The 17,659-nt window shown below is 34.3% G+C and overlaps 1 protein-coding gene across 4 annotated transcripts; it reads left to right on the forward strand.

The window, feature by feature from the left end:
• Positions 1-51: 51 nt before the first annotated feature.
• LOC100650785 (facilitated trehalose transporter Tret1) lies at positions 52-17,596 on the forward strand. 4 transcript variants are annotated; one of them, XM_048412110.1, is made up of 6 exons: positions 52-286; positions 1,094-1,174; positions 7,655-7,785; positions 8,308-8,624; positions 15,221-15,534; positions 15,610-17,596. In XM_048412110.1, the coding sequence occupies exons 4-6, from the start codon at positions 8,569-8,571 to the stop codon at positions 16,899-16,901; spliced, it is 1,662 nt and encodes a 553-aa protein (XP_048268067.1). In that variant the 5' UTR covers positions 52-286; positions 1,094-1,174; positions 7,655-7,785; positions 8,308-8,568; the 3' UTR covers positions 16,902-17,596. The 4 variants fall into 4 exon arrangements, with proteins under 4 accessions (XP_048268067.1, XP_012171516.1, XP_048268068.1 ...); XM_012316126.3 differs by lacking the exon at positions 7,655-7,785; XM_048412111.1 differs by lacking the exons at positions 7,655-7,785; positions 8,308-8,624 and having other exon boundaries at positions 55-286.
• Positions 17,597-17,659: the final 63 nt, after the last annotated feature.

Consider the following 17,659-nt stretch of genomic DNA (forward strand, 5'->3'; position numbering starts at 1 on the left):
CATCTGGTTCATATTTACGTGTCGGAATCTTATTTACAGGATTCGAGATATCTACAAGGGAAATTTGGTACGCAGAAGATGCATGAAGTTGATTGGCGCACGCGTCTCGCGTTGAAGCTTGTTTTCTACGTGCTACCGTGCACACTAACCAGTGGGTCAAACGTTCTGCATGACACATAGCCTACTGGTCGCCCAAGTTCGCGTCGAAGCAACGATACGCGGAGTTCTGCGTGAAACGATGCACACATGCTCGCACCACGTGCCTGTCACGTGCTCGACGCGAGAGGTATGTCACGTGAATGGTCCGTACCCGCAAACAAAGACAATAAAATCGTATTAGCACCGTCATACAAACCAACTGTGTAGAAAGCCAATGCAATCGTCTAGAACTTTCATCGAGTCTACTTGTAGAAGATCATTGCATAGTTATCGCGAGGCATCTTGTACGTCTGAAAATACATACTGTCCGTGATCTTGAATATCTTCTTTCATCTTTCATACCGTAATCTATGATCAAACATCTACAACTTTAACATAACATAATGAATCATACTTTCCCCCTGTTTCGTTACTTCATTTTTTAATTAAAAGTAGTCGCTTGCGTGTACTAAGACACAGGGCGATCGTCGAGCTTTTAATTTTATGCGCTCTGTAAATGTGTAGGTCAAGGTTAAGATAATGATAATGGAATATCGACATTTTTACGTGTCAACGATTCGGCTCATTTGGCTACTTTACCTACCTCGTATACAGTATATTTGAAAACAAAAAATGATACATATCGTGTAAAATTGATACTTTATGTTTAGTTACGAACAAATGATTCTTGTACGACTCGAACGATGTATGGTCCGAGAATATTTTATTTGAAATCATCAATTTCCTTGGTTGTCAAACGATTTACGTAATACTCACTACCGTCGTACTATAATTCTTTTAAACACATTTTAACCACATTTTCTCGTACAGATGCACGGTAATATATTTAACTGATTACGTAATCTAACTCCCAGTGCTGTTGACTTTATCGATCAACACTTCCACGTGCAGTAGGTACGTAACAAATGTAATAATCCATTTTTCACTTTTACAGGAAATAAGCGGCCTATCCTGAACGATCGCCGAATTATCGCAGATGCGAAAAACTGTAAAGGAGCATTACTACCTTAACCAGGTAACATGATATTTAATTAAATGCAAAAGATCGAAGGATGGGTTTATTAGAAAAGGTTTGAGTTAAGACGCTCCAATTAAAACATGTTCATCAACCACTCTGAAACCGTCAACCCCTAGACTTTGTTGGGGCAGATCACAAATTCTTAAAAATAATTTCATCGAAACTGCATGCTCCAAGGATATTTTAATCGAGTATATTATTTGCTCGGTATGCCATCTGCAATTGTTTCGAGCTCCATATGTCATAAAGTCGCTAAAAGAGACATTCAATAAAAGATAGACTTTCCGTAGGAAATAGCAGTCGTCTGCCATCTGTCAACGAAAATAATGAGTGCTAACTTCATTTTTAAATCACATAACGTTGTTACAAGAATGAACGTGAGAATTCGCGATTACGTGCCAAACTAATTTGCCTTGTTCAAATCTAGATGAATAGAGATCGAAGAAAATAAACAACAGATGTTAATCGATAAATATTACTTAACTTACTTAACTTTTCGCGAGCACGATGCATGTCTATTTTAAGTTACATTTTGAAGTAATTCGTTATATGAATTTGTTCTTGATGTTTACCTCCTCCGATAAAGAGCAAATCGTTACATATTCAACTCACTGCGTGTTTATTGAGACACGTTGCACCGATAAAGGCTATTATTACCATTCCGCTGTTTTTGTAGGAGTATTTATCAAATATATAAATATATATTTTTCATACTCATAATAACATTTATCACTTTTTGAAATTGATGGCACAAATAAGCGGTTCGTGATATATTTTCTACTGTGTTTTTACTGAAACACTTTTTAACGAGAACATTTATGCAACGATTAGATATGATGTTTCATATTTTATACGATCATTTTAAATGCTAAGGATAAATAATCCTAGTGCAAAGTGCAGGGTTAATATTTGAATTGCAAGTTATGAAAATTAGAAATATTTCACAGTCTCTTGTGTCCAATTCCGTATAACGTAAAAGGAGAAAAACATTACCATTTGTATCACCATAATAATAATTATAAAGAGTGCATCGTGAAATTCTCACGCGTCGTTCAACATCCTAATCTACACCCATGACGCATGAACAATTCTATGGAAGCAGATCATGTGACAAGACTTTTCCGCATGATTCATTGCCTCCTGTTCGTTTAAAAAGTTCCCGAGAACGACCGCCGTTATAAATACCGTTAAAGACACATTTGAAACGATATTGTCTGATGTAATGATCGAGAAAAACCTAATTTCACACAGCTAATAAAAGAAGAAAATGTTACATGGACGATAACGCTGTTTTATTTATGGCGTTGAATATTCCTGGTTGAAACAATCAGAAGAAATATGTTTAAACTACTCCAAAATAATAATTTATTTATATATGTTAATAATGTTCTATTGTTTCTAAAATTAGACATTGGCAAACATTATTAACATGAGAATCGGCAACAACTGATAGAACAATCTTATCCTCCTTTCAGAGACGCTACAATAATCAGGTGTTTCGTTAAGTAAATAGTAATTTACAAGTTAGTTCAATACTAATATTTTAGTAGTAATAGCGATAGCGCTGTCTCGTGTTTCCTATAATCTGAGAATCTTAGATCTAAGAAGTTCAAAATCGTGTTTGCTTGAAATCTGAATAACTTTCCATTTTATAGAAATTTTACTTCTACTTGGATTTTTTATAGTATTTTTAATGTTGTTCTTTTTATTACTGAACCTTCTTTTCTAATATCTTCGTTACATTTATGTTACAATCTTTCCCTTCTTGGTGTTTTTGTGCTGATCTTTCCATTGTTTTCTTCGAGCACAGTTCTATCTCTTTGTTACTAAAATTTGTCGTATTCCTCTCGCATTGCTCTCGTCATTGAAATCCCTCGGTTGAGGAATATTCTTATTGTCAGTAAAATATAGACATTTTTCCAGGCCCCAATTTTATTACAGTAATATTCTTTTTTTTTCTATTTATTTCTTTATATTCACAATTTGTCCAATTTAGACATTTGGCAGAATCTTTTAACAGTTATATTGACATGTTGACGGCTACCCCTAGCGGGGTACCATCCTCGCATTTGCTAGATTATATCCTTTGTGTTTACAGTAATATGAATTCTACAGTAATATGTCTACAGTAATATGAAGCCTACAGTCTATAATAGTCAGGTAGTCAGTAGGTACGATTTTAAAGAAAAGTGACCGACTTAATGGTCATGAATTTAACTACTGATAAATCGCAGTGCGAAGTACTACATGCCAAGAATGCCAAGTACTACAGATAATCCAGGTAGTTTTTAGTGTAGAGCAGTTTCGGACATTAGTAACTATACAAAAGGTGGAAGGCATCTAAATTCCCTAATGTTAAGAAGATAATTAAACGAACCCTTCGCAACAAAAATCAAGATCGTAGCTAGAATCTCTAATTTCTCTTTCTCCATTTTTCCATAAATTATTTGCATTAATTTTTCAATAAAAGAAATAAAGATAATTTGTGCGGAGAATACTCGCTTCTAGGAAAACTGATACAGCAAAATTCTATCGATAGAAATAGATCACTTTCACGAGTCAAGAAGGAGAAAATCTTTTCCACAAAAAGAATATCTATCACTATTCGTTCCATCGTTGCGAATAGTACGTTCACAGAAATTCTATAGTGCAAAGATTTATTACTTTAGAAATTTATCCTTATTAAAATCAGTATTTACTAGAATTCGTTATTAAATTTCCTCGGATAGATTTCAAATAACCATTACTTGTCTGAAAACGTATTTATTTAACTCTTTTCTACACATAAGCTATCTATAATATAATGTTGTTGGTCATTCTAGCGTTATCGTGAATACGTCCGGGAGCGAAGAAAGCAAGAACATCCGCTACAGTGACATCACTCGCGATATCCATATTCCTCGCAGTGTTCGATAACCATATTTGTATCAAACTACTTTTTATGTGACTTTTCAAAAGCACGTCGGGTTGTCATGAGAACTCGCCGAAGATCAAGCATTTCTATTGATGTCGCTTCTATTGGTCTTAAAAGCCTCGGACAATTTCCGTCTATGTACGTGATGAATGTGAAAATATAAACAAGAGTTATCAGGCCTGAACTCGTTAATTAACTCCGTCAGCATAATAGTTTATATAAAAACTATATTGCCTGAAGCGATTGCGCATTTAGTTAATACAAATTCTAATTGAAGGCAAAGTTCGTAGAAGATATAGAACTAAACCTTCAATTAATTAAATACTCCTTCGTGTGCCGTTCAATTCTCTGTTGTTTTTCTCGTGCTATTAACTCTATTGCGTTTCGTTTGACATTTCGTTACTCATAGCCACTTATAAACCCTTTTATTTTAATGCGAGCGGTCGCTGTTTCTTTAATCATTCAGAGATTATGGAAGGTAATAACAATATAGATTTTTATCTTTGATTTTGTAGGTCTTGTTCTTGAACCATTGAGGGTCTGAAGGAATTAAATGTTGAGAATTTACGAGAATTGTCGGCTAACTGCGCCTAACGCATATAATAAACGCCTCTATAAACTCGCATAACTCATAACATCGTATACTTAAAATACCTATGCTAATAAATAAATAGGAATTTTTCTAATATTAGAATTTTGCTACCTATCAGCTATTGTTCGCTTTTATTCTTTTTTTCCACGTGGAATTTCCTTGCCTTATCTTCCACTTGTTTATTGATTTTGGATCTATCCTACAATCAATAAAAATATCATCATTTATAAATTTTAAATATCCATTCTTTTCCTACTAAGTTTCTTCTTCTTTAAGGAAACTCATAAAAAAATTCCAGTTATATCTATTCGAACATTAATCGACGTAACTATCATTTAATTTATGTCCTAGAGCTCTTTACAAGCTACATTTGACTTTGAAATATAACGCAAGGCAATGCTAAATACACAATTTTCATGATTTTAAATTCCTAACGAACCTGTTTTTCTTTCAAAATTTCATCTCTCTATATGTATAATGATTACGATTAATTTAACCCTCGAGTCGTATTTTGAAACTGTCTCCTACTCTCGGCAATGTTTCAAGTTGTCTCAAATCCGTTTGGTCAATATTTAAAGATAGATCTAACAAACTTACGTCACGTAATCGACGAACAAATAATGGAATTTGTCTCTATCAATCATATTATTTTCAGAAGGTTGTGAAGCGCATGACTCATTCTCAGGTCACGAGAGTAACTTATCAAATCTTATCGAATCTCGTGACTCGTGTTCAACACTGTCCAGAGAGTAAAATGATTCCCGCCCATGTCCACCGTAGAACCACTACTTACACTTGCAACACGAAATTACATATATACATGTATATACGTGTACTTGCTCGGTACACGTGATGATAGTAACAGAAGAGTATCATTCTCTGGTACGTAATCGATTTTCAATCTTAGAGAGTAATACGAGGAAAATTAAAGTAAGACTGTTAGAATTTTTATAGCTAATATCAGAAACCAGTCTGTATTCTTATAACACGATTATTTTGTCACTGATTTCGAACAAATCCTTTGGTAAAGTCGAAAGATATTACCGTTACATTGGTTAAACATCAATTTGCTAGAAGATTGTGTCAGAATATGCATATTTTTCTCGTAATAACTCCATTGCTGTAACATGATGTACTATTTATTTGATTAGGATTGATGTAACGGACGATCAGTCTTCGTAATGCAGTAAGAGGTTTTCCGTAATTTTCCAAAGCCTAAGCATGTGATTAAGTTCTAGAAATCCTCGTGTAATGCTCGTGACGGGTAATCGATTCGTGAGAATCAGTAGATAGCGCATACGAGTCAGCCCGGCGACTTGTTATTATCCTCTGATTTGATTATTCAATTAAACAGTAATCGTGATCGATCCAGTAGAGCCGACGATTGATCTCATAGCACGCGTGCTACACATGAACTCTTGATTTATCGATCTCGATGTACCACAGATAGTTGACCTATTTCTTGGGAATACAACAATTTACCTATTATTACCTAATCTAATTCTTGCTCAAAGAAAACAGATTTTCCTTCCGTGTTGTTTCTATTGCTCCGCTTTAAAGATCAAAAGTAAACGTTTAAGAAAAAAATTTGATATTGATATTGATATATATTGAAATATTTCGAAATTTATAAATAATTTGAAGAATAAACAAAAAGAGGAATATATTGAGAACTATATTTACAATTTTGTATTATTCATAAGCTAAAATTTTTATCGTTTATTGGGATAAAATTGGGATTTTTATTTTACCGTTAATACGGGTTAAAATTTAATATTTCTAGCTCGCATAACTAAGATTATACACGCTGCTAGGTTGGCAAACTAATAAAATCTTTGAACATTTCCTGTTTGCTTGATCATTATTCTTATGTCAATTGAAAGTAACCAGTGAAACTTAACGTAACAGTAATGAAAACGAGTTAATAAAAAGTTCAAAGTCACGTTGCTCGAGTATACTCCATCAGTGAATTCCGCGATACACGTATGTGAAAATGAATTCAGGTCGATCGATCGAAGACCAATTCGGACTCGATCTCATTTTCGATGCGATATTACATAATTTATAAGCTTGGCTGAATCGTAAATTAAAAAACAATCGATCAATTGCGTCGATTTCATCAATGTTTGATTGATTCTCCAGCTGTTGGTAATCTGTCCAACTAGTGTCTCCAATAATTTGTCTCTTGAAGTCAGGACTTCTACACTTTTAGTCCTTCTCTTCAGTGATGTCTGAGTTATTTGCATATATTTCTCGTTTTTTCTAGATATAATTTCATGCAAATAAATATCTGCATGTGCAAAAACAGAATGCTGCAGAGTTGGTTGAATATGTACGTACATATCTTTATGTTTTAATTATTCATTCTTTAAGCGTTCTGTGTAAATATCACATCTTTGGTGAGATATACGTATGTATTTGCCAGAAAGTAAATAGAAAATTGCAAGTACAAGACTTAAAGAAATAATATTATTTTGAGGTATGTGTCTGGAATGATTTGCAAATGTAATTTTTTAGTATGTGATGTCAAGGTACCTGCATTTTTAATTGAATAATTATGTAATCGAAACAATTGATATAGATAAATCCATAGGTATTGCTCATCTCTATTTTTCAGTATTTTAATTTAAAAAAAAAGGAGAAAATCCAAAAGCAGAATTTCCTGCTTTATACGATGAAGTTTAACGACGAAGTTTCTATTTTCTTTATGAAAAATTTCACTAAGGGAAATATCTTTTTCTTCGAGAAAAACTTTGTTTGCTTGGTGAAGAGGCAGCGACCACGCATCGATACGGTTGATGTATTTTCTCCGATCATTTGTTTCTTTTAGAATTATGCAAGTAACTTAGAAGGACATAGACGTCGTGCATCGTTGCAGAACACGAAGGATTGTGCAACATGCTTTAATCTGAACGCGGTGTCTGAATATTAATTCCATATGATCTCATATTATTTTCATTCGATGCAAAAGGTGTCGTAACGAGAGTCAAATAAGAAGCATCGCTGCCGTCCGTTCAAGAATTCATCCTATGGCACGTTTTTTCCTCTTGGTAAACAAATAAGTACAAGATCAGTGTGAAAATCCATCAAACATTATCGCAGGTAAATTAATTTCCGAATTCCTCCAAATTTTGTCGTGTCTTGCGGTTTGTTTCATTCTTGAAATAAATTTCAAGTGTTTACGACAGAAAATCGATAATGATTTCGATTTCGATGAATAGTGATTCTTCTTTCAACTTTACTAAAAATTAGTTATTCACAAATCTTCTTACATAAAAAGGACGGTCGTTTTCAAGATTGCAAGTCACCTCTTGCCGGAGAATAAGAAAATTAATTCAATGAAACGCGAGAGAAACCAAAAATATTGCTACGATTCCATGGCAAGAATTTCGATTAAATTTACGTAAAAAATATGTAATCTGCTTCCGACAATAGTACGTTATCGACATCGCCGATAACAGCGCATTTATGATCCAATAACAGTACCAACTTGTCACAATGGAAAAGTTGTTGAATGCTTAGAAAATTCATAGCGTGTAGAAAGATACATTTTTGTATAGAAAACTTTATTTAAAAAATGATTTTTAATTCTAATGGAATATTATTTCGACGTGAATTATCTAGGATTTCATAGGATCGCCGAAGATCAACGAAAGGCGTAGATAGATGGATCATTTTCTCGCGCTGTCTAACGTGCCTAGTTAAACGAAGATGTTACTCCCGGCATGAAAATAAGCGAAATTAAATAAAACAAGACAGAAAAGACGTAAGAGGCACATGACTGCAGCTTGATATGAGAAAACTCGTGACAGCAGGCTCGATAACCCACCGAGAATAATTTAATCGACCGCAACAACCGACAAACGTGTTCAGTCCTTCATCAACATGTCCAGGAACCGGAATTACGAGACATTTACAGACGAGTGTATGTCTTTCAGCGAGTAAGTACTTACTCTATGAGAACATTCTTTCATCGATGCATTTTTGAAAGGTAAAAAGATCAGATAAATTCGAGGTTGACCGTGTGCTCTTTTCAATCGATGATTTAACCGGTTCGTTCGGTTATTCTCCATGTCCACTAGGTGAATCGATCGGTAATATGGTCGGTAATTGTCTAATTATGGTTCTAGCTTGAAAACAGCCTACTGGGAACATTTAAAGACCGGTGGGTATGTTCTCACGTAAAATTCGTCACGATCACGAATGTTTTCGTTCTCTGAAATACTCATTTTAATTAGAAGGGAGAAGGTTTAAATTAATCGTGCTTATTGTAACTTCTTGTGTGATTAACCTTTCACGGCTTAATTATCTCGAGTGTTATGAGAATTTTTATTGATGATTTATGTAGTAGTTTCATAGATTAAAAATTGAGAAGATAGATATCATTTTTGTGTCAAGAGGAAATCGATGCAGTTTCGTTATCAGGCTTTTGGTATCTTGAATTATCTTCAGTAAAATCGTGGCTTACAGGACTTGTTTGAAAGATATGAATGAAGACACGCGCTGAGCTTCAGATTATAAATGCATAGTTAGAATGTAGAGTATATATAAAGCTATCTTCGATAAAGAATTATATAAAAGCCTGATTGTTTGTCTATTGGTAAAAACGTCATGCTCTGTGATTACAGTATTTGTATAAGATGAACTATTCGGTTAAGCTTATCTCTATGTGTAACCATGTTTTATAGTATGTTTTAATGTATATACGATTCGTCATTGTACGAAAATAAACCAAAATATAGACGATATAAAATTAGAAGTAAACTTAAAATACAAGAAAAGTGAATACAATATCATTACGAAAATTTTCTGTTCTTACGACACGACGTGCAGACATGATGCAGACGAGTAAGAATATATTTCTCTAGACCATCATGTTTGCGATAAAATAACAAGTTAGTTTTTAATGTTGTTTGATATCTAAATATTGTTCCTCGGGATTTTATGAAAAGATTTTATCTCTTGATGAGAGCAACTTTACGAAAACGTGCCAAAAAAGAATTTCTGCTTATCCGTTATCTCATTTTGCACATTTAGCTCCATGCGGAGGAGACATCAATATCGTAATTCACAAACAACGATCGTGACAAATTCAGTCACGAGTTCTAGAAGCGACGAGCGATACGGTCCTATTTTTCTCAGATAAACAAATGATCAAATCCTCGCGATTGTTCTTATCGATACGAATGTAGATTGCGCTTTATAGAGTATACTTTCAATTCGGGAAGAAATCAGAATTTAACATGTCCTTTTTTTCTCATCTGACAGACCGCTTAGTAATATTTTATTTTTACACTCAGTCAATATGAACATGTTGTTTGTGGTAAATTGAAATTCCATATCCAATTTCCATATTATTATTAGCAAGTAATACTTGAAAATACAATCAGAATAACAGTGGTAGAATTAGCATTCGTTCAAGTGATTTTTAGCAATTTTTTACCAAGTATATCTTTCTAGAATTTTTAACATACTATTTATAACTCTTGCAATATTTTTTACAATTTTTCAGAATATCTTGCCTCAAAATTTGTAGTACACTCCTTAATTCCGTTTAATAGCTTTTGATTGGTATATCAATAAAAGTATTTTTTTTTTTTTTTTTTTAGCGAATTTTCTTCATTGATGTGATAAATTGGATCGAGTTTCATTTTTTCAAGAAATTTTCACGAGCACGCGGCAGCTCGAAGGACGCATGTGCGCGCGGACAAAATTCGCGCGTCTTTCTACTGCGCAGGTCAGCGGCAACTCGACCAACCAAAAGGTCGGCCGCTTTTGCTTATATAAAGCTTTGCCGGCAGTTGTCGCGAGTACATTCGCTTTGCGCGCGTCATCCAAGAAGGGATGAGTAAAAGTAATTTCTTTTTCGTTGCTGCAGTTTCTACACGAGTGTTTTCCTATTTCTACTCGTTGTGATTTCCTCTTTCCTTTCTTCTTTTTTGCTTGATTACGATTTTCACTAACAAAATTTCCTATCGCAAGAAGAAATCAACGTCAAAAAGAGAAGAAAAGCAGAAACAATCACGACCGTCAATGTACATATATTGTCCATGGAAAAAGATACAAGTGGGATTCTACGAGATAGGGCGAATAATTGGCGTATCAAGAATTTCTTGAGAGAACGAAAACTGTTCCGGAAAACGCTACGTGATTTCGTGATACTTCGTTAGAGGTGACGAAATCTAACTAGTTTAGACAGAGAAACAAAAGAGGAAAGAAAGACGGGAAGAAAACAAAAGGAGGAAGATAGAAAAGAAAGAAGGAAAAACAATGCGCGAATTTCCTCCCGTAACGAGCATATCATTGTGATTAATAGACTGTGATATATAACTTGTACATATTTTATTTTACTTTAAAATCGTTCTGTTTGGGGTAAACGACAACTGAAGATCAATATGACGAACACCATGGCAGAGTAAGTGTATACATAATATATATAAGTACATGTACGCGTTTGCTGACATCTTTTACTTGCACAATGTCCTGGTCTTACGATCACACATAACGCAAAATTTGTGTTGATCGTTTGGCCTCGGACAATCGTAATTATGTATATCACTAAATCTACTTTAGGTAATTATAATTTGCTTTCAAGAGAGCCGAATTTTTCATTTAATTTTTTCAGTTATAATTACTAGACTACGAAGATTTATTCAAATCCTCTCTCTCTCGTGAACAGAGTTAAAAGGACAAACGTTAAATATTTTATTTAATCTCTTAAATACGATAATACTTTGGATATTTTAGCGTATTAGATGCATTCTATAACCTTTCGCGCATTGAAATTTCCCATAGCACGTAAACATGTTGACTAAGCTATTCTAGTTGTAAATTCCTTTGAGCTTGGCACTGTTTATCGTAACGCGTATATTTCGACCTTCTCTTCAATGATTTAGTATAATTTTCATCAGAATCTTACAGTTGGAAGTTAGCCTGGCTTTCTCACTGTTTATCGTAATTGACTGATTGTAACGTGACGCACGTTTTTCTTTCTCTCGTGCGATTCGCTGTAATTTTTACAGATACTTGTCTAATCTCAACAAAATATTATTTATAAGTATAATTTATCAAATATGTTCAACCGCCGCTCTTGTCGGATATTCTAGAAAATTAGTTAAATTAACGACTCGTCGTAAAAGATAAGCAATAACGAACATGTGAGGAAATTGAACCACACTTTATTTTCTTCGTAATTCTTCTACTTTTTTAATCCGTCTCCATTAGTCATCGATTATCGACGAGCGATGAAAGTCATTCCTTCACTGCACAGTGTTCTTACGCAAATTAAGCTCCCGAGTACGTGACGTGAACTTCCATTTTCGGTTGTGATAACAATAATTAATTACAGTCGATAATATTCTAGGTGAAGGATCTTCCTATTCGACACGCTACGAACAAATAACGATTGAGGCTATTTACCGCGACTTAACGTAATTACCCTATCAATATGCACCATTAAGTAGTGGTATTGATGACCATATAACAATTAAAGTTCGATGTTTCGCGCGCATCGTGGATATATTACAATTATTTTCAAACGATACTTATTTCTCTGTGAAATATTTTCTACGGATAATCCGAGTGAACTAGAGTTCATAATTGATATTAAAACCATCAATTTGTAATTTCTCATAGTAATTCTAGAGATAAAGGTTGATTTATTTTGGAGAAAGCCTAGAATTTTTATGAATGAAGCTTTACATTCCTTATACACACATTTGCCGCACAATTTGACTTCTTCGGTGCTTCGTTAAAATTTTACACCTTGGTTGTAGCGAACAACGCAACGTTTCTAATCCATTCGACTCATCTAGTTTCGTAAGTCATAAACGTTAATTCCTGTATACTTCGATATAGAATAGAACTCATGGTACTCCCGAGTATTTTCTGGAATTTTGTTTGCAACAATACGACCATGTTCAATAGAGAGGTTTAAGAAGGTATTTAACGACAATGTTGGACAGGTTGATCGATAGACCTCGATTGTCAAATCTCGGTTTTGATATATCAGTATTAATATATTCTTCTTGCATTTTCGATAATCCATCATCATCGCAATTATCGATATTTAACAATGTCGTCTGTGTGATCGCGTGGTAGTAATAGTAGTAGTAGTAGGCAATACAATCTCGTTTGCATCACTAAACGTTGACTAATCGTAATCGGCTGTACTAGGTGTTCGATTAATTCACTTCTTCCCGTAACAAATTGAATTTCCGCCGTTCAATTTTCCGCGGCGTTGGTCCCTATTGTTTTCCGTTGTCGAACACATGATGTAAGTGATCTATTAATATACACCGACCAGAACATGATTGTGTTCAGAGTACACACTCTACACTTGAACCCTTTCATGTAACGCGTGGACAGAAATAATTCCGTCCGAGTGTGCCAAAATTTGTGAGTCTCTCCCGGCTGAGTGTACGCGATAGACAGCGAGGACAAGGCGGAGAAGAACGCTTTAAATTTGATGTGTAAATTTAATGTTTGCCTTCGAAAGCTTCCACGAACAAACACGTGCATTTTATTGTTCTCTTTTTCCTCGAAAAAATATGTAGGCCGGCAAATAAAAATGAAGGCCGGGTTTAAAGATCGTCGATGAATTCAAACGCTCTTTTTGGCTGTGTTTCTTTCGATAAACATTCTACATATACGACTATTTTCTGATTCGAAGAGTATCGGAATACATACAATACAAGTGAAGGATATCTAATCGTGAAAAACTATTTTATATTGGTTGTATCGTTTTTATACACTTTTGATATCTGTCAGCGTTTCCGCGCCCGAATAAACAAAGATCAGATCTGTATTATACAAGCATGTAGAAACGAAGCCGCGATTATACACGAGTACATTGCAAACATTGCATCCAGCTGTGTTTTATTAATAACAAATCTGCATGTGAAAGCAATCTCACCAGTGATATTTATCATTACCGTGCGCTTATCGTTGCACCATTCGCGTTGCTCGCGTCACGTTAAGTATGTTCTTCGCTTGTTTTCAACGGACGTACAAATGTACAGGATCTTTAAAATAATTTGCATTACAAAACTACGAAAGAAGATATAATGTAAAAATATGGAAAGTAAGGATTAAGTAGCAAAATAATTACGCAATCATTTTTTCGCGCAACGTTACTTTGTCAAATGGAAAATCGCGTTGGATAATGTTCAATACTTGCGTATCATTAGACTGCAGATTTTTATCAGAAGTACAGAAAATATGCATAATGTGGAAAAATATGTAAAATATCGAAAATATAATAGGTTTGGTTTATTAAATTATATTCATAAAGATATAAATTTGCATAAAAATTCTCAGCCTGTTTATTATAATTTTCTATAAACAATACTTCTCCTTTCTATTAATTCTGCGCATAATGAAGTACCCACATATTTGACCAAAATATTTTTCCAATTCAAAACTGCCGATTTGTAATACGATCGGCTAATTTATTGTTACACTATCTTGCGTAAAGATAACCGAACATATATGTGCGTACACTATAACAGAATATACAAGCATATGCCTATGCATACTCTTATCCGCGATAGCACTAATATAATTGCTAGCAGCTGTGGTCAGAAAAAAGTGTCTAAGTTTATGAAATTTTCAACTTCGTATCCGTTCTGTTCCTACGAGTATTTTCGAAGTTGAACCGATTTAAAAACACGCTTATCGATAACTCGTGTTAACGTTGGTTCGTAATCTGCTCTAAACAACAGTCTTACCGTCATCATCTTCGCTAATGTTCTAGAAATTGTCAAACAAAGAAGATACCACTATACCAGCGCGTGCTATTCGTAGCAACATATCACAAAGTTCTCTTTGTTAATTCCGTCATTCTGCCGATTTGATGGTCTTAATTACATCGACCTACTCCTTTAAGTTCATTCACAGGCCACAGAAAATTTTCGCCATTAAATATTCACGTCAGCTATTTAGTCACTTCGAACTTTGTCAAGGCTATTATAATTGTATACGAGATTTGCTCTTTGTTAAATTACAAAGTACACGATGGTGTTCGTAGAAATAATTCATAAATCGATTTCTAGCTGCTAGCGAGATTTAGGTCGTACTTTATTTTGGTAACGTAAAAACAGTGCCAAATTTTCGAGTTATCTCGAGTGTTACTACTATGTATGTATCTTATACGCGATAACAAGAGTTCATTAATGCAGAAAAGATTAATTTTCAATGGATGAGTGTATATATGCATCTTTTATTTTCTTCGAAAAGGTGATTCTCGAGTAAATACCGATATGCAGTTTCACATGTGACGCACGCTTTATCTGTATCGGGTAAAACTATCTCTCAGCCCATGGATAAATAACACTAAACTGGATACGTTGTGTTACATACAGAAAAGTATATCTATCACTGCGTGTTTTATTTTAGGTCGATCCAAGTGTTTCCAAATCCAAATAAATTAAAACTATTTGTCTATTTTATTATATAAATTTATATCGTGTAGGTGATCTCATTTCACGTAAATATTTAACGAGGCAGATATTAATACAAAATGAATTATTTATTGCAGAAAAAATGGTGACATCCAAAACTCAGAGAAGTCATCCTTGGTGGAGTCAAAGATACTTCCAAAAATTCAGTCATCCAATCGTTTGGAAGATGTACAACCTATGCTAGCGACAAACAGTGCAAGCAGTGATCCAGAAAATGGTGGTACTGTTAATGGGAGCGTTGTCAGGCAAGTTCTGGCAGCAGTAGTAGCACAACTTGGGACTATCAACACTGGTATGACCTTTGGTTTCTCTGCCATCGCTCTTCCACAACTTCAAGAACCAAACAGCACCATTCCCATCGTCGAAGGTTCATCCGAGGAATCATGGATCGGTAAATTAATACCATTTAATTAAGAATCGTAAAATCGTATGATCATGGTTATAACAAACTATGCTTTCCCTACAGCTAGTATGTCTTCTATTGGAACTCCCATCGGATGTTTGATGTCTGGATACATGATGGATGTACTTGGAAGGAAACTATCACTCATTATCACAGAGATTCCTGCGCTACTTGGATGGATATTAATTGCATTTGCAACTGACATCCATATGATATACGCTGGAAGATTCTTCGTAGGACTTGGATCGGGCATGGTCGGTGCTCCAGCTCGCGTCTACACGGGAGAAGTGACTCAACCCCATCTACGAGGAATGTTGACCGCTTTTGCAAGTATCGGGGTCAGTACCGGTGTTCTAATCGAGTATTTATTAGGAAGCGTACTTACGTGGAACATCTGTGCAGCTGTTAGTGGAATTTTACCTCTTGCCGCTTTACTATTGATGTTTCTATTTCCTGAGACACCGTCGTATCTTATGTCTCGTAGTAGACCTGACAAAGCACGCGAAGCATTACGACAGTTTCGTGGTAGTACATGTAATATTAATCAAGAAATGGAAACACTTATCAATTTTTCAAATAAGAACAATATCAAGCGACTAACAGGATTTCGCGAGATAGTCAACGCTCTGTTAAAACCTAATGCTGTTAAACCATTTACTCTGCTATTTTTATACTTTTTAATATACCAATGGTCAGGTACAAACGTTATAACTTTTTATGCCGTTGAAATCTTCCAAGATTCGGGAGCAACGTTAAACAAGTACTTAGCTGCGGTAATTCTCGGGATGGTTAGATTAGCATCAACCATTGTTGCTTGTATCTTATGTAAAAAATGTGGACGAAGACCTCTCACGATGGTTTCTTCCGTTGGTTGTGGACTTTCCATGATAGGATTAGGTGGATATATGTGGTTAAGAAACTACTGGATTACGAATAATTTTCAACTTATTGCTACTTGGTTTCCTGTTTTATGTATATTTTCATACACTGTAACTTGCACTCTTGGTTTCCTTGTTATTCCTTGGGTAATGATAGGCGAAGTGTATCCAACACAAGTACGCGGTATTATCGGAGGTTTGACTACAATGGCAGCCCACTCTTTTATCTTTACAGTAGTTAAAACGTATCCGTTTTTGGCTAGCTCAATTACTCGGCACGGTACTTTCATTCTTTACGGTTGCATATCTTTATTCGGCACGATATACTTTTATCTGTGTCTTCCCGAAACTAAAGGTAAAACGCTTCAAGAAATAGAAGATTATTTTTCCGGAAGGAACGATGATTTAAGAACCGGAAGTATAGGTAGACATAAGCCAAAGATGTTAGAAGCGAAAAAGGGTCAGATATTGCCTTGAATTACTCGCACAGTCAACATTTTAATAGACATAAATTAACGAATCTGTCTTCCATTGAACAAACACAAAAGTTACATGGCTATGTTTTATTATTACTAATCAAAATTAATTCTTATATTATTATCAAAGAGTAGTTTTAATTTAAACAACAGAAAAATGGTATTATATATATATATATTCGTCTTGTAACAAGACATCGGAACTGGTAACGTGATCAAAAGACTTCAAAAATCAACGAAGATCTATTAAATCATATTAAGACTTCAATTATCGATATCCTGATATTTTATTTTTCATTTTTAAGTAAGATAATTTTAATTTGCGACGATATCTATTTATTGATAAAATATTCAGGTAACTTAAATACTACATAATTTTTTTAATGAAATAGTAGTAATAAGATATATTTTTGTAAGAGTTATTGACAGGATCAAATCTACTCGTCAAAAAACAAACAGAGGGAAGAAAGGAGACAAAATATGTACATGCTTTACAGATGTTTTAATATGCGCACAAAATACGAAAGGTGCTATTTATTGTTATAGTATTATAATATTTGTATATATGTGACAAGAAGATAACATACAGTTAACAAGCTATGTAAGAAACATTTGTAAACAAACATGGTGTGACAATGTACCCAAGTTCCAACAATGCAAACTATTCTATAAGTTAAATTAAACATTTTTAATATATTTATTGTGTAGTTTGGAGTCATATTTTACCTCTATGATCCTAATGTTACAAACGCTGTTGTC

This window comes from Bombus terrestris, chromosome 14, assembly GCF_910591885.1.
Source record: "Bombus terrestris chromosome 14, iyBomTerr1.2, whole genome shotgun sequence".
In the NCBI taxonomy this organism is placed as follows: Eukaryota; Metazoa; Arthropoda; class Insecta; order Hymenoptera; family Apidae; genus Bombus; species Bombus terrestris.